Source organism: Salmo salar, chromosome 18, assembly GCF_965601325.2.
Source record: "Salmo salar chromosome 18, fSalSal1, whole genome shotgun sequence".
NCBI lineage: Eukaryota > Metazoa > Chordata > Actinopteri > Salmoniformes > Salmonidae > Salmo > Salmo salar.
This window is the reverse complement of record NC_138308.1, coordinates 89,348,661-89,368,284: the sequence shown is the minus strand read 5'-3', so window position 1 is coordinate 89,368,284 and position 19,624 is coordinate 89,348,661. Positions and strand designations below refer to the sequence as shown.

At 41.2% G+C, this 19,624-nt stretch overlaps 1 protein-coding gene across 1 annotated transcript in view; it reads right to left on the bottom strand.

Moving 5' to 3' along the window:
• LOC106577877 (uncharacterized) overlaps window positions 1-19,624 on the bottom strand; it is a 90,683-nt gene that overhangs the window by 39,100 nt on the left and 31,959 nt on the right. Inside the window, exons 2-19 of the mRNA XM_014156297.3 lie at window positions 18,687-18,746; window positions 18,446-18,535; window positions 18,311-18,355; window positions 14,460-14,504; window positions 13,464-13,526; window positions 12,438-12,491; window positions 12,311-12,337; window positions 12,062-12,142; window positions 11,716-11,778; window positions 6,036-6,071; window positions 5,711-5,752; window positions 5,513-5,605; window positions 4,523-4,576; window positions 4,144-4,245; window positions 3,714-3,767; window positions 3,581-3,622; window positions 2,434-2,524; window positions 1,990-2,277 (exon numbers count right to left, since the gene is read on the bottom strand). Of these exons, the coding sequence (XP_014011772.3) occupies window positions 1,990-2,277; window positions 2,434-2,524; window positions 3,581-3,622; window positions 3,714-3,767; window positions 4,144-4,245; window positions 4,523-4,576; window positions 5,513-5,605; window positions 5,711-5,752; window positions 6,036-6,071; window positions 11,716-11,778; window positions 12,062-12,142; window positions 12,311-12,337; window positions 12,438-12,491; window positions 13,464-13,526; window positions 14,460-14,504; window positions 18,311-18,355; window positions 18,446-18,535; window positions 18,687-18,746 (1,330 nt within the window). The remainder of the gene's footprint in view (window positions 1-1,989; window positions 2,278-2,433; window positions 2,525-3,580; window positions 3,623-3,713; window positions 3,768-4,143; window positions 4,246-4,522; window positions 4,577-5,512; window positions 5,606-5,710; window positions 5,753-6,035; window positions 6,072-11,715; window positions 11,779-12,061; window positions 12,143-12,310; window positions 12,338-12,437; window positions 12,492-13,463; window positions 13,527-14,459; window positions 14,505-18,310; window positions 18,356-18,445; window positions 18,536-18,686; window positions 18,747-19,624) is intronic.

The following is a 19,624-nucleotide window of genomic DNA, read 5'->3' as shown; positions in this document are numbered from 1 at the left end:
TTTTAAATTCAGAAAGGATGTTTGCTAAAATATATCTTTGACACTTGTCTGTTTCCTCAATGACATTCAAATCAGCATTGAAAAAAGGAGCATGTTTCAGTTTGTTCCACCTGAGCGAGTCTGACCACAACTCAGAGACCACTATGAGACCACTATGGATCGCGGGAAAAGAGCAGGAATAAGCTTTTGTAGGCTAAAGTCCAAGCTATGTCTTCCAATGGTGCGGCTACTGTCTGCATCCAAAGATTATCCAACTTGAATAAGCGCTTGGAGGTAATGATGACAGTAGTGGTGTAGTCTACGGCGATATGTAGATTACACCACTGCTGCTCTCTCATTTAGCTATTTGTGCCTTACGGTTTGTGGTTGTTGTGGATGGCTGTTCACAAATCTAAATGTGTATTTGAACCCAATAATGGTTGAATTCAAGAAGTTTAAGCTGCTTATCAATGATTGTTTTCTAATTCATGCTGATAATGGACACATGCTCAAACTTGTTCACTTTTGATTGATTTAAAAGGGCCATTTTTGGAGTTATAAATTAAATATATTAATGTAAAGATGTAATTGAATCATATTATTATATGTAGTAGAAAGCGATGGGTTAGAAAAAGCCTACATAAACAACCCATAAAGTAACATTTAACATCCATATATGGCCAGCTATGTAAACTTTAACATTGATTTATCCTGCAATAGATGTCGTTCAATTGGTAACATACATTTTTGTCTTCTTCTAATGCCTCTCAAGGGGAAAGTAATCTAAAAGTAACTAAATGTAATCAGATTACGTTACTGAGTTTGGGTAATCCGAAAGTTACGTTACTGATTACAATTTTGGACAGGTAACTAGTAACTGTAACGGATTACATTTAGAAAGTAACCTAGCCAACCCTGACATTAGTTCATTATTGTCCATGTTACTATGACAATACTCTGGAGGTAAACAACAGAGAACCCCACAATTATATCAATAGAATATCGGCCATTTAGCTAAGGGAGAATGACTGGCCCCTCTCATTGAAGTTTGGGGGTACTCCGGTCGGCCTTCAACTTGAGATACTCAATGAGAAGGGTCAGTCGTTCTCCCCTGGTCGCAGCCTGCAACATCACTTCCTGGACCAGCTCAAACTCTGCACGTTATGTCTTGAGAATCCCCTCATGAGACACCATTTTAGCAAACTGAAACCGACTTGCTGATCTTCAAATGCGCCATTGAGAATGAACGGTGTAGAAAGTGGATAGAAAGTTGTTGTGTATAAAACCAGTCTATTAATGCCCAATAACACAACCAGCCCACCTTAAAACACCAGTTTATGGGGGAGGGTTTCATAATGCAGGGTACTATCTATACTGTAGTTATATACAGTATTTAGCTGCTATTTATCAACTTTTAAAATAATAATTGCACATCAAATAGCCTAACAATGAGGAAAAAAGTAGTCGCCTTGAGGATAATTCAGCCGCTATTTATTGTTGAACCACATTTTTTGTTAAAGATAATCATCTGTTTGTATCTGACAATTTATTGGCTGTCCAGTTTCCAGACGACCTGTCCCCAGAGCGTCCTATACAGTTCATATCTTTCCATATCGTGTTGAGGCAGGCATTTAAGGAGAACGAGAGGCTCAATTAAAGATGTTGCAGAAATGCTGTATTTGAAACGCCACTCCATTCGGCCCAGTTTCCCTGATGTTGCTACGGCAATCAAGCTGTTTTTAATCATCCCTGTAACTGTCTCTTCTGCAGAGAGATTGTTTTCTAAACTGAAACTCATAGAGGAAAACCTAAGAAGCATTAAGCCAGTGCACATAGGGCCACAAACAAAAAACATTCTCTCTCTATCTCCCTCTCTCTTTCTTGCTGTCTCTCTCTCCGACCCACCTTCTTTCTCTCTCTCTCCGACCCACCTCTCTCTATCTCCCTCTCTCTTTCTTGCTGTCTCTCTCTCCGACCCACCTTCTTTCTCTCTCTCTCTCTCCGACCCACCTTTCTGTCCGGTCTCTCCTTGGAATCCTATATTCCCTTGTTGTCCTGGTAACCCGGGGACCCCTCCTATACAGTTAATACCCCCATTGGAGACCCCTGGGGGCCCAGGAGGTCCTGGAGGTCCCTGCAGACCAGGGGCGCCACTTCGTCCTGGGTTCCCGGGGATGGAGATTGCAGGCTGGCCCTCGTCTCCCTTCTGGCCCCTCTCTCCTGGGAAGCCTGGTAAACCAGGCTGGCCTCCACCTCCGATACCTGGGGTTCCTGGTTGACCTGGAGGACCCGAGAGACCTGGGGAGGACAGGGGGTCAAAGGGGAATGATCACCATGGAAACTGGGTTCACCAAGCCGCTTAAAGTAGGAGTGCTGATCTAGGACCAGGTCCTCTGTGTTCATATAATCTTATTCATTATAATCTGACAACCTTTATGAATATAGAGTACCTACCAGGTTGTCCTCTGTCTCCTTTCCTTCCTGTCTCCCCAGGACGCCCAGGTTCACCTTTAGGCCCAACTGTAGGTGGACCATTGCTCACCTGCTATATAATGGGATACAAAGGTCAGTATCACTATATAGTGGTCACAGTCTAATACTGCACTGTCTGTAGTCACCACTGGTCATCTGGAACAGTAATGTGATATAATGGTTAGTATCACCATCTAGTGGTCACAGTCTAATACTGCACTGTCTGTAGTCACCACTGGTCATCTGGAACAGTAATGTGATATAATGGTTAGTATCACCATCTAGTGGTCACAGACTAATACTGCACTGTCTGTAGTCACCACTGGTCATCTGGAACAGTAATGTGATATAATGGTTAGTATCACCATCTAGTGGTCACAGACTAATACTGCACTGTCTGTAGTCACCACTGGTCATCTGGAACAGTAATGTGATATAATGGTTAGTATCACCATCTAGTGGTCACAGACTAATACTGCACTGTCTGTAGTCACCACTGGTCATCTGGAACAGTAATGTGATATAATGGTTAGTATCACCATCTAGTGGTAACAGTCTAATACTACACAGCCTTTAGTCTGACCACTGGTCACATGTTAAAGCAAATTTATGCTTGATCTGGCAAAGTGGACCGGAGGCGCCATATGGAGGGTGTGATGCAATTGCGGAGCCTCTGGAAGCTTGAGGAGGCCAAATCAAGCTCTGTAAGGGGATGCCGGGCACCTCACAAATGTTGTAACAATGCAGAGGTCTCCTTATATCTCCTTATAGCTACGCATTGACATGATTGGTTGACTGGTAGGTGGGGCCTGTACATCCTTTTATAAACACAAACTCACTTCCTTGACAACTTCCTTGACAACAAACATGGCGAACTTTGACGAAAGGCTATCAGAGCAAGTTCACAAATAAAATACACCTTTATGATACCCCATCTAGTGATCACAGTCTTATACTACGGGATGCAGAGTCTAGCGGAGGTTACTCTGCCAATGTCAGGGTTACATTGCCATCTAGTGGTCAATGTCTAAAAATATGGGAGGGCACCATTGGTCCACAAGTAAAGACACACAAAGATTCTGATTGTAATACAGCTGAATGAATATATAAATAGATATATATTACTCACCACGCCTGGACGTCCAGGATATCCACGGTCACCTTTGGTACCCTGAGAGAGAAACAGATAGAGATGGATGGATGGATCTTTAACAGAAAACAAGACTATATCTGTGTAGATAAGCATCAGAGGCTAAACTTACCCTGTCACCATCCCGACCTGGCAGACCTGGCCCACCTGGGTCTCCCTTACTACCCTGAGAGAGAGAGAGAGAGACAGAGACAGAGAGAGAGAGAGAGAGAGAGAGAGAGAGAGAGAGAGAGAGAGAGAGAGAGAGAGAGAGAGAGAGAGAGAGAGAGACAGAGAGAGACAGAGAGAGACAGAGAGAGACAGAGAGAGAGACAGAGAGAGAGAGATAATGTTTTTTTGTTTGTGGTCCTATGTGCACTGGCATACTGGAGAGAGGGGAAGAGGTAGATGTTGACAGATCATTCATATACAGCGGACATACAGACAGGCAGACAGCTGTCTATAAACTGTTGTGGAACTGTATCTGACAAGCTGTTGACTGGAGGGTAGAACCATATCAATAGAATGAATAGAATCATCCTAGTTCTGTGTGTAGAACTCACAGGGAATCCAGCAGGACCTGGGTCTCCATCCTTCCCTGGTTTGCCCCGTTTGCCTGCTTCTCCGTTTTCTCCTTTCTCTCCCTTCAAACCACCAGATGAACCCTACAAACCCAACATTTGTCAGACACACACAACCCATTGATTGACTGATTTGATTGATTGATTGATTTGATAGAATTGTTATAATAGGTTCTTGCATTATTCAGACGCCCAACCCACACGGTCTTATATAACACTGGTGATTCATAGAGCACATTATTTACAGTGTGTTACAAAATATAGGTGTATAGAAACACAGATAAAAATGTAGATATACAGTATGATAGATACTGAGTAAAAATGTAGATATATAATATGATTGATAGTGAGTGATACTCACAGGGGGTCCAGGATAACCAGGATCACCAGGTGGACCAGGTAAACCTTGATCACCCTGGCAACGAGAAAAGAAACAACAATAACAAGTTGTTGTTAACAAGAAATAAGAAGAAACAAAATGTTTTCATCAATAGTCAAGAATCAAAACAATGTCAATAAAGACTTATCTAACCTTTTAAAGAAATAAACTAAACAGTTGTAAGAATACAATAACTTTCACAACACAGTACCAAGAGATATAAAGGTTAATTATTGTAAATGTACGTTTTGATAACGAGGCTAAATGCTACCCTCTACTGGTCATTATGAGAGTTGCATTTATAGGGGAATAAAAGGCATGATGGAGCTCCCACCTGGTGTTGAAACATGATAAAACACAAGCCCAGTAGCTTATAGCTTTACACTTACAGCTGGCCATTTACATGACATGTCATAACAGAAGTTACTGGGCCAGTCCAGTTACAGCAGGGGTTCCTAAAACTTTTACTGGACACAACCCCAAACTGACACTAGAAAATCACAGGGACCCCACATGGAAAAATTATATTCACAGGTCTCACAAGCTGCCCCAACTCATAACAATGACAGGAAAGTGCATTCTAGTAGTGTAAGAGGTCCTTAGCTGACACTAAAAGGTTGTATTCTACACCCATTTGAAGAGAAAAAAGTTCTTAATTTGTTTAAGATTACAGGGGGTCCCACATGGGTTCCTGACTTCACGTTTGGGAACCACTGAGTTACAGCCAAACAGGAGCACACGAATGGCTGTCAGTTTACATGACATGTCATAATAGAAGCTACGAAGCCACTATTGATGTTCATTAAGTTCAACAAGTGACAGTTAAAAAGCTTGTGACGATCCAGAGGATACTAAGTTTATACAGATCCTCTATTTCAGTAATTCTATGTAACTCTATGGAGTTTCTGAGGTAAAAAAAAACTGAAGGAATTCCTGATCAATCAGGTGAAAATGTGTAACGTAGGACATTACCGTCTCTCCTTTCTGAATACTCGACACTGAGGGTCTTGTTTGCTCCCCAACTTGTCCTGGTGGTCCGGGAGGCCCCTGCAGACCTGAATTACCCTACACACACACACACACACACACACACACACACACACACATCAGTATTGAGGAGTGCCATTCGTTAGCACCCATTGATGACAGTCCTTCACTTGCGGTTCCTACCTTATCTCCTTTGGGACCTTGGAAGTTCAACCCCATGTTTCCCTGTTGGAGAAGAACAAGAAGAACATAATACTGTCTTCAAATCAAATCAAATTGTATTTGTCACATGCTTTATAAGCAACAGGTGTAGACTAACAGTGAAATGCTTACTTACAGGCCCTTCCCAACAATGCAGAGAGAAAAAAATGATAACACAAGGAATAAATACACAATGAGTAACGATAACTTGGTTATATATACGGGGTACCAGTACCAAGTCGATGTACAGGGGTACGAGGTAATTGAGGTAGATATGCACATATATTCAGTGTGTAAAGCAACTCACCTTAGGACCAGGAAGACCAGGAGGCCCGGAACGACCCTACAAAACGGCACACAACTTTATTAACAACTGAGTAACAACACATTAACAACTTTATTAAGAAAATATATAACTATTGATAGAATAATAAAATGTAATAATGATGCAAACTACGTTGGATCAGTTCTTACCGAGTTAGCACATAGTTCTGAGAACTATATGTTTCTTAGGTGGGAATTTCAGTACTTTAGCATAACGTTCCTACAGGTTTCCTCATGGTTCTATTTATAGCAATGTTCTAAAATTGTTCAGAGAATGTTAAGTAATAACGTTTTTCTGTGGGAATTTCAGTACTTCAGCATGATGTTTTCTACATGTTTCCTCATGGTTCTATTTAAAGTCATGTTCTCAGAACATTCAGAGAACATTGAAAAACAACATTCTTCTGTGGGAGTTTCAGTACTTCCGTATGATGTTTTCTACATGTTTCCTCAGGGTTCTATTTAAAGTCATGTTCTCAGAACATTAAGAAAACTTTCCATAAAAACCTCAAGAAAACATTAGTAACATTCAATGAACATTCTAAGAATGTAATTTGAAAACATATACATTGCATTCTCAGCATGGACAAAACTCTATCTATCTTGTTAAGTGTGTTCAGGTGTGTTGGCCCCACCCATTAATATCACAACCGGTAGTGATTGGGAGTCCCATAAGGCGGTGCACAATTGGCCCAGCGTTTTCCAGGTTTGGCCATGTAGGCTTTTTTTAAATCTGTCACAGCGGTTGCATTAAGGAGATGTTTATCTATAATTCTTTGAATAACAGTTTAATATTTTATCAACGTTTATGATGAGTATTTCTATAAACTGATGTGCTCATTCACCGGAAGTTTTTGGAGGAAAAACATTTCTGAACATTACGGGCCAATGTAAAATGGGGTTTTTGGATATAAATATTAACTTTATTGTGTAACATGAAGTCCTATGAGTGCCATCTGATGAAGATCATCAAAGGTTCGTGCTTAATTTTAGCTGTATTTCTAGTTTTTGTGACGCCTCTCCTTGCTTGGAAAATGGCTGTGTGGTTTTTCTTGTCAAGGTGATGTGCTAACATAATCTAATGCTATGCTTTCGCCGTAAAGCCTTTTTGAAATTGGACAATGTGGTTGGATTAACGAGAATGTTATCTTTAAAATGGGATATAATAGTTGTATGTTTGAGAAATTTGAATTATGAGATGTTTGTCATTTTGAATTTGGCGCCCTGCTATTTCACTGGCTGTTGAATAGTGTGTCCTGCAGGTGGGACAGTCACGTCCCACATACCCAAGAGAGGTTAACTGACTTGCCTAGTTAAATAAAATATAAAAAATATGTATTGGCCACACCTGATCTGAAAGAGTGCTTGTTTCCATTGAAATGGGGTCTGTTTGAATAGACTAAAATGCACAGTTTTGCATGAGTTAAAAAAACACTGCATGCTAACTCAATCCTGGTGGTGCAGTGGGGTGGATTCCATGAATAGAGAACAGAAGATCATAGGTTTGAATCTCAGTGATGCTGTGCTAAAATAAAAATAATTGTGTTTGCATGATTAATGCCTAAGCAAACTAATTTATATGTGTGATTTGAGTTCAAAACAGTTAACTTAAGGTAAAAGTCTTATTCAAACATTACCTTCAAATAAACTATAATTTCCGTTCCCAGAATGTTAATAAAACCTCCCAGGAACACTTTAACTTCTTTGGGATAGGGGGCAGTATTTTCACGGCCGGATAAAAAACGTACCCGATTTAATCTGGTTACTACTCCTGCCCAGAAACTAGAATATGCATATAATTAGTAGATTTGGATAGAAAACACTCTAAAGTTAGTTTCTAAAACTGTTTGAATGGTGTCTGTGAGTATAACAGAACTCATATGGCAGGCCAAAACCTGAGAAGATTCCATGCAGGAAGTGCCCTGTCTGACAATTTGTTGTCCTTCTGTAACATCTCTATCGAAATTACAGCATCTGTGCTGTAACGTGACACTTTCTAAGGCTTCCATTGGCTCTCTAAAGCCGCCAGAAAGTGGAATGGGGTGTCTGCTGTCTCTGGGCAAAGTATTGGAGCAGAATTTGTAAGTGGTCAGCCTGGGGACAGTGAGACTGGTGATGCGCGGTCACGAGAACTCGCCATGTTTTTCTTTCTCTCTTTGAATGAATACAACGTTGCCCAGTTGGAATATTATCGCTATTTTACGAGAAAAATAGCATAAAAATTGATTTTAAACAGCGTTTGACATGCTTCTAAGTACGGTAATGGAATATTTTGAAAAATCTTGTCACGAAATGCGCTCGCACATTACCCTTCGGATAGTGACCTGAACGCACGAACAAAACGGAGGTATTTGGATATAACTATTGATTATTTGGAACCAAAACAACATTTGTTGTTGAAGTAGAAGTCCTGGGAGTGCATTCTGTTGAAGAACAGCAAAGGTAATCCAATTTTTCTAATAGTAATTCTGAGTTTAGGTGACCCCGAAGTTGGCGGATGTCAAAATAGCTAGCCGTGATGGCCGAGCTATGTACTCAGAATATTGCAAAATGTGCTTTCGCCGAAAAGCTATTTTAAAATCGGACATAGCAATTGCATAAAGGAGTTCTGTATTTATAATTCTTAAAATAATTGTTATGTATTTTGTCAACGTTTATCATGAGTAATTTAGTAAATTCACCGGAAGTTTTCGGTGGGTATGCTAGTTCTGAACATCACATGCTAATGTAAAAAGCTGTTTTTTGATATAAATATGAACTTGATTGAACAAAACATGCATGTATTGTATAACATAATGTCCTAGGAGTGTCATCTGATGAAGATCATCAAAGGTTAGTGCTGCATTTAGCTGTGGTTTGGGTTTTTGTGACATATATGTCTGGGACCAGTCCCACAGAACATACTGGATGTCACAGGTCTGGGAACAGTTTGACTGTGTAAAGTTCCTCAGATCATGGATGTTACAGGTCTGGGAGCAGTTTCACTGTGCAAAGTCGCTCGGAAAATACTGGACGACACAGGTGATGAGCTCTAAAGCAAAGTCTCACAACTCAATTGTTGGTTGAAAACTGTTTTCATCCCCTCCCAAAAGATAGAATGTGTAGATAATTGGACAGGGCTTTAACTCCTCTAACTCCACAATGAGATTGGGTGCAGGCCAGGCAGCAGGCTGTTAGCCAGCCTGCCAGCTTAGTGGAGTCTGCCACTAGCACAGTCAGTGTAGTCAGCTCAGCTACCCCCATTGAGACCATGTCTGTGCCTCGATCTAGGTTGGGCAAAACTAAACATGGCGGTGTTCGCCTTAGCAATTTCACTGAAATAAAGACCTCTTTCATTCCTGTCATTATTGAAAGAGATTGTGATATCTCATATCTCAAAATAGGGCTACTTAATGTTAGATCCCTCACTTTGTGATTGGCGTGACTGAAACATGGTTCAAGCCTGATGAATTTACTGTGTTAAATGAGGTCTCTGCTCCTGGTTACACTAGTGATCATATCCCCCAAGAATCCCGCAAAAGCGGAGGTGTTGCTAACATTTACAACAGCAAATTTCAATTTACAAAAAAAATACAGATTTTTTTCATCTTTTGAGCTTCTAGTCATGACATCTATGCAGCCTACTCAATCACCTTTTATAGCTACTTTCTGCAGGCCTCCTGGGCCGTATGCTCACTGAGTTCCCTGAATTCCTATCAGATCTTGTAGACATGGCAGACAATATTCACATTTTTGGTGACTTCAATATTCACATGGAAAAGTCCACAGACCCACTCCAAAATACTTTCAGAGCCATTGTCGACTCAGTGGGTTCTGTCCAACATGTCTCTGGACCTACTCATTGCCACAGTCATACTCTGGATCTAGTTTTGTCCTGTGGAATAAATATTGTGGATCTAAATGTTTTTCCTCATAATCCTTGACTATCAGACCACCATCTTAATACGTTTGCAACCACAACAAATAATCTGTTCAGGCCCCAAACAAGGATAATCAAAATCTGTGCTATAAATTCTTGGACAACCCTAAGATGCCTAGATGCCCTTCTGGACTTCCTCCATCTAACCAAGAACGTCAGAGTACAAAAATCAGTTAACCACCTAACTGAGGATCTAAATTTAACCTTGCGTCATGCCCTAGATGCAGTCGCACCCCTAAAAAACAACAACATTTGTCACAAGAAATTATCTCCCTGGAAATTCCCGAGCCCTGAAGCAAGCTTCCAGAAAATTGTAACGGAAATGGCGCTCCACCAAACTAGAAATCTTCCGACTAGCTTGGAAAGGCAATATCGAAGAGCCCTCACTGCTGCTCGATCTTCCTATTTTTCCAACCTAATTGAGGAGGAAAAGAACAATCCAAAATTAACTAAAAAGCAGCATTCCACAAGAGAGGATGGCTTTCACTTCAGCCGTGATGAATTCATGAACTTCTTCGATGAAAAGATCATGATCATTAGAAAGAAAATTACGGACACCTCTTTGAAGCTGTGTGTTTCTCCAAAGCTCCGTTGTCTTGAGTCTGCACAGAACTGCCAGGAACTAGGATCAATGGAGAAAATAGTCATGGCCTCTAAACCTTCAAGCTGCATACTGGACCCTATTCCAACTAAACTACTGAAAGAGCTACTTCTTCAGTGACCACAGAGAGTCAGGACACCCGTTTAACGTCCCATCTGAAAGACGGCACCCTACACAATGGAATGTCCCTAATCACTGCCCTGGGGAATTGAGATATTCTTTTTTAGACCAGAGGAAAGGGTGCCTCCTACTGGCCCTCCAACACCACTTCCAGCAGCATCTGGTCTCCCATCCAGAACCAACCCTGCTTAGCTTCAGAAGCAGGCCAGCAGTGGGATGGAGGGTGGTATGCTCCCTCTAACTCTCTCTCTCTCCCTCTCTCCTTTCCCTCCGAGAGGACCTGATTCCTAGGACCATGCCTCGGGACTACCTGGCCTGATGACTCCTGGCTGTCCCCAGTCCACCTGGTCGCGCTGCTGCTCCAGTTTCAACTGTTCTGTCTATGGCTATGGAACCGGATGTGCTACCTTGTCCCGGACCTGCTGTTTCGACTCTCTCTCTCTCTCGCAGCCAACTGACATTTACTCCTGAGGTGCTGACCTGTTGCACCCTCAACAACCACTGGGATTATTATTTGACCTTGCTGGTCATCTATGAAAGTTTGAACATCTTGAAGAATAATCTGGCCTTAATGGCCATGTACTCTTATAATCTCCACCCAGCACAGCCAGAAGAGGACTGGCCACCCCTCAGAGCCTGGTTCCTCTCTAGGTTTCTTCCTAGGTTCCTGCCGTTCTAGGGAGTTTTTCCTAGCCACCGTGCTTCTACACCTGCATTGCTTGCTGTTTGGGGTTTTAGGCTGGGTTTCTGTACAGCACTTTGAGATATCAGCTGATGTAGAAAGGGATTTATAAATACATTTGATTGATTGATTGATTGAGGTCTGGGACCAGTTTGACTGTGTAAAGTCCCTCAGAACATACTGGATGTCACAGGACTGGGACCAGTTTTATTGTGTAAAGTCCCTCAGAACATACTGGATGTCACAGGTCTGGGACCAGTTTGATTGTGTAAAGTCCCTCGGAACATAACGGACGAGTGCCGGTTGTCAATAACATGATTTGGGGTGTTACTGTACTGTACCTCATAACCTCTGGGGCCGGGAGGGCCGGTAGGACCGGACAATCCCGAGGGGCCTTGGTCACCCTAGAAACAAGACAGACACCACAAACGTTACACAATGACTTCTGGGTTGAAAGACACAGGTTTACATCTCCCATAATAGTTTACCATTTGTTTGATTGATTGATTCTGAAAATCCAAAAAATGAGCAATATATTATATTAGACTACTATTTGATAAGACCAATCACTTGACAAAGTCTAATTAAGGTTTTCTCTTATATCTGTCTGAATACTGACTTTAGAATTGTAGGTCAGTTAAAATCAGTTAAGTTCAAACTGGGTCTATGGTTCTATAGAATACTCACAGGAACTCCAGGCAGGCCAGGCAGACCTACACCTCCTTTCTGTCCGAAACGGTCAGCTGTGATGACATCCCCTGGGTCTCCCTGTAGAGACAACCGGAGGTTAAAGCGGAACCCATCACACATTGGGGTCGTATTCATTAGTGTACTCCGTAGCACGTATTACATACACTGTTGTTTCCTAGTGAATTGTATGAGCCAGTACTTAATCTAAAGAGGACAACAGTTTGGCGGGACAAATATAGTAGTTACCTTTTGTCCTGGAAAACCAGGTGGACCCTGAAGAGGAGGGAGACGAGAAAAAATGGATACATTTTAAAGTCTCATTAGTTTAATCTTCCAAATTTTCTCAGAGAGACATGAGAGAGAAGGTACTCACCAATCGACCCTCCAGTCCGGGGAAGCCTGGACTTCCAGGGAATCCTCGCTCACCCTAAGAAGAGATAGAATTAAAGCTGCAATACAGTATGTGACTTTTTGGGCAACCTGACCAAATTCATATAGAAATATGAGTAATAGATATGTCATTCTCATTGAAAACAAGTCCAAGCAGCGGTAGATGTGTTCTATGTGTGCTATTTCTATGTTTCCCTGTTCTTAAGTTTTGTTTTTGCATCTTTTACTTTGGGTTTTGTACACCAGCTTCAAACAGCTGAAAATACAATATTATTGTTTAAGGAAAATATATTTCACAGCAGTTTAGATTGTACAATGATTCTCTACTCAATGACTGCTTGTTTTGTGAAATAAACTGAAATTAGGCAAACTACTACAATGTTAGCAACCAGGAAATGGTGGAGCAATTTCTGCATATTGCACCTATAATAATTTTAATTTTGCATCAACAGTCTCCAGCCCATTGGTTACTTTTCCAATATGCTATATGCTTTGACTCAGCAGCCTTACAAGCACAGATAATAGCAGAGTTCTGCCATCTAGTGGCCAGGTGTTATACAACACCACAGATAATAGCAGAGGTCTGCCATCTAGTGGCCAGGTGTTATACAACACCACAGATAATAGCAGAGTGCTGCCATCTAGTGGCCAGGTGTGATACAACACCACAGATAATAGCAGAGTGCTGCCATCTATTGGCCAGGTGTGATACAACACCACAGATAATAGCAGAGGTCTGCCATCTAGTGGCCAGGTGTTATACAACACCACAGATAATAGCAGAGTGCTGCCATCTAGTGGCCAGGTGTGATACAACACCACAGATAATAGCAGAGTGCTGCCATCTATTGGCCAGGTGTGATACAACACCACAGATAATAGCAGAAGGGTGCCATCTAGTGGCCAGCTGTGATAGAACAGTTTCAGTCCAAATTCAGTCTAACCCGTGTTCTCTCAGGACTTGACAGAGTTGTATCACTGTCAGTCAGTTGTAAAAATAGTAACCCACCTTAGTCCCGTTGCAGCCTGCAGTTCCTTTGGGGCCTGGGGGGCCGTCATGTCCCGGGAGACCCTGCAGGAGAACACAGACAACAGGAAGTCACACATCACACAGGAAGTGAGGTTACACAGCGATGCAGTACGGAACATTCAGATAAAATGTATGGTGTAGAACCATAGAGAATGATAGATGCCTCTAGTGGCCAAAAGGCTGTCTTAGCATAGGCAGCGCCATTGAGGACTTCCACCATTTTAATGTAGCCAACTGGATGGGACTTATAACTTCATTGGCTGATCCCTCCTGGTGACCCTGTTTCTCTCACGTCCAACCGGGTCATCAGGAAGTATCAGCTAATCGCGAAGAAGACAATTGACTACTTAAAAATGTAGATTGCCTCAATGGCGCTGCCTATGCTGTCACAGACGCAATATTGGCACAGATACAAAGATGAGTCCTCTATCTATCTCTATAACATAAATCATTGTTGTAAGATTAAATATGGAATCGTGTCAGTTCTATTCATTAAATGTTCTATCTGCTCCCTTGATGTCATGTGATGTTAATAAGAATAGCCAGTGATAGTTCAATAAAGGTTAAACCGTCTCTCTACCAGAAGGGCTAGGCTATATAGATAAGCTAGGCTGTATAGATAAGCTAGGCTGTATAGATAAGCTAGGCTATATAGATAAGCTAGGCTGTATAGATAAGCTAGGCTATATAGATAAGCTAGGCTGTATAGATAAGCTAGGCTATATAGATAAGCTAGGCTGTATAGATAAGCTAGGCTATATAGATAAGCTAGGCTGTATAGATAAGCTAGGCTATATAGATAAGCTAGGCTGTATAGATAAGCTAGGCTATATAGATAAGCTAGGCTGTATAGATAAGCTAGGCTATATAGATAAGCTAGGCTGTATAGATAAGCTAGGCTATATAGATAAGCTAGGCTATATAGATAAGCTAGGCTGTATAGTAAAAAGTGACAAATAAAAGTAGGAAACTCACTGGAATTCCTGGTGTTCCGGGGAATCCAGGCAGTCCGGGAGGTCCCTGTGGGAGGAACAAGGACGATGAATCAATAAGAGAGGAGTCTGGGGAGGTGAGGACGGCTTATAATAATGAATGGATTGGAGTTAATGGCATGGTATGGTAACAATTACATGGAAATCAGGTATTTGATGTGCTTGAGACCATCCCATTGATTCCGTTCCAGCCATTAGTATAAGCCCGTCTTCCCCATTTAAAGTGACACCAGCCACCACTGATCAATAAAATACTTTGAGAAATGGTACATCATACACAGTGGTGTAGTGCAGCGCTCTCTCACTTCTTTTCAATTTGAGAATACACAGAGCTGGTAAAACTATTTCTGGAAAATATATTCTGAGAAATTCTAAATAACTATATTTAATTACCACTAACATTCAATGAAAAACAATAGAATACATTTTATTTTATTTATTTTTTATAATATGTATAGCTGCCTAGAGGTAAATGATGATTTCTTCCCGGTCTGAGAAAGACCTATAGGCTAGGTGTATGCACTGCGAACGCCATTCACAGGCTTGACCACTTTGGCCAATCAGAACATAAAAAAAAATAAAAAATCTAAATTCACCGTGTGTCTGCCTTGATGTTCATAAAACTCCACCCCTCTTGGCTCAGAGCCATATGTGACCACTACTTGGTTATGGCGCCAAGGACTCCCAAACCAGAGTGGTCACCACAAAGCCCAAAGAGGCTGACCCTCTCTGGATGTTGCTGTAGCCCTGCTTGAGATAGTTAGCCTACATTGGCTATTGGTTGAGAAGCAGGGCCCGTTCTAGCCTGGTTTGTCAGGGTGGGAAAATGGAAATGTGAATTCGGCCAAATTGGAGGTAATAATGCATTTTGGTGATCGTTTATTTATATGTGTGAATACACCACACCAGAAGCTTGATTTTCTGACTGTTTTAAAAACGAATTCCTGCAATTTTTATGTTCACTATTTGGTCAATTGATTTGATAGCATGTTTAATCTATGCAAATACATTTTATGAATTGATAGTTCACCTCTGTTTTATTTTATTCTGCAATAGGCAATATTGTAACCATGTGTTCAAGCTAATCAAATCAAAGTTTATTTATGATACATTGTGTAAGCTACACAATACATTGAAATGCCTACTTGCATTAAAGCTCTCCTCGCAAATAGTGCAATGATATTAAGCTATATGTATTTGTACTTACATTAGCTATAGCCTACAAATAGCAGTACCATGTAGTCATAGGCCTATTAGGCTATAGGCCTACAGCAAATTATTGTTGTTTGTTCCTGAACTGGCCGAATTGCAGAGCTATCCTTCTTCAGCTATCCTTCATTGCAAGATCTTGTCGCTGTTCTTTCAGCACCACGAAGTGGCTCCAGTCGCTTAGAAAGGACATCTCATCAAGGCCTGTTGCCTAATAGTCCTGCTCATCACTTAGTATTACAAGTAGAAGATTATCACAACGGGGCTTGTTCCGGAAATGTAGATCAAAGATGAATCAATGTCTTGTAAGATCCCATAACAATGAATTAGTATTTTGCATAACAGAATCGAATATAATAGCGTACATAGCACAGTAAGCCTATAAAGATAATGTTACATCAAAAACACCCCCTCATTTCTAATTATATTTTAGGATATAGTTAACTGAAGCTTGATAGTCACATTTCTTCTTCTCATGTGGCCAAAACCCAACAGCGCGATCCAGTAGGCAGGATATATGCTTTGACTTAAACAAAATACAAGAAAATCTACTAGTTTGTTAACCTGTTGGGTCTAGGGGGCAGCATTTGCACGTCTGGATAAAAAAAATGTACCCGATTTAATCTGGTTACTAATCCTACCCAGTAACTAGAATATGCATATACTTATTATATATGGATAGAAAACACTCTAAAGTTTCCAAAACTGTTTGAATGGTGTCTGTGAGTATAACAGAACTCATTTGGCAGGCAAAACCCTGAGACATTTTCTGACAGGAAGTGGATACCTGATGTGTTGTATTGACTTTAAACCTATCCCATTGAAAAACACAGGGGTTTAGGAATATTTTGGCACTTCCTATTGCTTCCACTAGATGTCACCAGCCTTTACAAAGTGTTTTGAGTCTTCTGGAGGGAGATCTGACCGAACAAGAGCCATGGAACGGTGATGTCCCATTAGACACCTGGCGCGCTAGTTCATGTTGGGTACCCTCGTTCCAATACGTTATAAAAGAGTATGCATTCGTCCACCTTGAATATTATTCATGTTCTGGTTAAAAAAGGCCCTAATGATTTATGCTATACAACGTTTGACATGTTTGAACGAACGGAAATATATTTTTTCCCCTCGTTCATGACGAGAAGTCCGGCTGGCTTACATCATGTGCTAACGAGACGGAGATTTTTGGACATAAATGATGAGCTTTTTTGAACAAAACTACATTCGTTATGGACCTGTGATACCTGGAAGTGACATCTGATGAAGAGAATCAAAGGTAATGGATTATTTACATAGTATTTTCGATTTTAGATCTCCCCAACATGACGTCTAGTCTGTATCGCAACGCGTATTTTTCTGGGCGCAGTGCTCAGATTATTGCAAAGTGTGATTTCCCAGTAAGGTTATTTTTAAATCTGGCAAGTTGATTGCGTTCAAGAGATGTAAATCTATAATTCTTTAAATGACAATATAATATTTTACCAATGTTTTCTAATTTTAATTATTTAATTTCTGACGCTGACTTGACTGCCGGTTATTGGAGGGAAACGATTTCCTCAACATCAATGCCATAGTAAAATGCTATTTTTGTATATAAATATGAACTTGATAGAACTAAAAATGCATGCATTGTCTAACATAATGTCCTAGGAGTGTCATCTGATGGAGATTGTAAAAGGTTAGTGCATCATTTTAGCTGGTTTTATGGTTTTGGTGACCCTGTCTTTGACTTGACAAAACATTACACACAACTCTTGTAAATGTACTGTCCTAACATACTCTAAATTTATGCTTTCGCCGTAAAACCTTTTTGAAATCGTAAAACGTGGTTAGATTAAGGAGATGTTTATCTTTCAAATGGTGTAACATAGTTGTATTTTTGAAAAATTTGAATTTTGACATTTATTTGGATTCAAATTTGCCGCTCTTGAAATGCACCTGCTGTTGATGGAGTGCACCACGGGTGGCACGCTAGCGTCCCACCTAGCCCCAAGAGGTTAACACCGTCTGCTCTAATTCACTGATGAAACAGTACTTCAAGAAGACCAGAACTCATATTCCCATGAAATTGATTTGAGATCAATCAAATGGTTGGCATGGAGATGCAGTTGTGACGTTTCACCCGTAAAACGTGAATAACAATCATTCATGATTGACAGTGATGATGGTCTATTTGGAGATGAGGTAACCTATCCCTAACTTGGTGTTTGAGGGTATTAAAAATAGAACATTTTCTTTAGACAATAGGTGTGGGCATAGGCAGACGTCGCCACTGGAGGATGCATTATACACATATTAATGATATACGATTCAATTGGCCACATCTGTCCGTACAAATTTTGATTGAGGAGATTATGACGTGATTTAAAAAAGTAAAAATAAATAAAGTGTGCTCCCTCACATAAAAATAACGAGCTACACCACTGATCGTACATTCACATCAGAAACCAATAAGGTTACTTCCTGTTTGTCTTGGAGTGAAAGGAGGACGTCTGCTGGGCTAAGGTGAGTACTACACTCTAGAGAGGGCTGTGTACTGGGCTGTGCTGTAAAGGGCTGTGTTTTGACTGTGTACTGAACTGGTATACGGAGTGAGACGTGTGTGGGTCATGTCAGGTTACTCACTCTTATCCCTTTTGGACCTCCAGTCCCTGAAGGTCCGTCACTACCCTGAGAGAGAGAAGAAGATGGTGTCTAAATTCACTGATATGGTCAGGTATGATGTTTCTCCTACAACAAGATCCAGGAAGGACCTCCTACCTTCTCTCCTCTGCCACCGATGGGCCCCTCGGGTCCGGGGAACCCCGGTACGCCCAGCTGACCCTGTAGTCCTGGTAAACCCCTTTCACCCTGTGGAACACGGAACACAGAACACGAAGGCATGACACCTCTTCCAATGCATATTGCACACGGACAAAACAGTAATTACAAATCAGATCAGGAAATGATGTGTTATGGTTGTTTTGTACAGTAGGTTAGTGTGTGTGTATTTCACTCTCACCTTGACTCCTTTCACTCCGCTGCAGTCACACCTTGATCCCGCTGCACATCCATGACACGCCTGTGGGATGGAAAGAAAGAGATGGAGAGGGAGTGAGGAGAAAGAGTGAGAGAGGGGGGAGAGGATTGGGGGGTAGAGAGAGAAAGCGCGAGAGAGAGAGAGAGAGAGTATGTTAGACAGATGCTCATGTGTTTGTCATTTCTCAGACAGTTTAGTGTAGTAGAGGTCTATACCAGGGGTGGGCAACTCCAGTCCTCCAGGGCCTGGTTGGTGTCACACTGTTTCTCCATCCCTAGCAAACACAGCTGATTCATCAAATGGCATTCTAAACTGAAGATAAATAATGAGGTGATTATTGGAGTCAGGTGTGTTATCTGGGGCAAAACTGACACCAATCTGGCCCTGGAGGACTGGAACTGACCACCCTGTTCTAGAGGGTAGGAGACTGCAGTAAATAGTCTGAGCACAGGGTCTGAGGTGCAACACAGAGACAGTGATTATACACACACACACACACACACACACACACACACACACACACACACACACACACACACACACACACACACACACACACACACACACACACACACACACACCACGTCCCCTACGGCAAACTGCTAATAACTCAAGACCTGTGAAACACACCAACAACCCCTGTTAATGTGAACATTACACTATACTATAACATACTACAAAATACTACACTACACTTTACAGTGCAATGGGAAAGTATTCAGACCCCTTGACTTTTTCCACATTTTGTTACGTTACAGACTTATTCATCTATATACACACAATACCCATAATGACAAAGCAAAAACAGGTTTTTATACATTTTGCAAATTTATAAAATAAACAGAAATATCAAATTTACATAAGTATTCAGACCTTTTACTCAGTACTTTGTTGAAGCACCTTTGGCAGTGATTACAGCC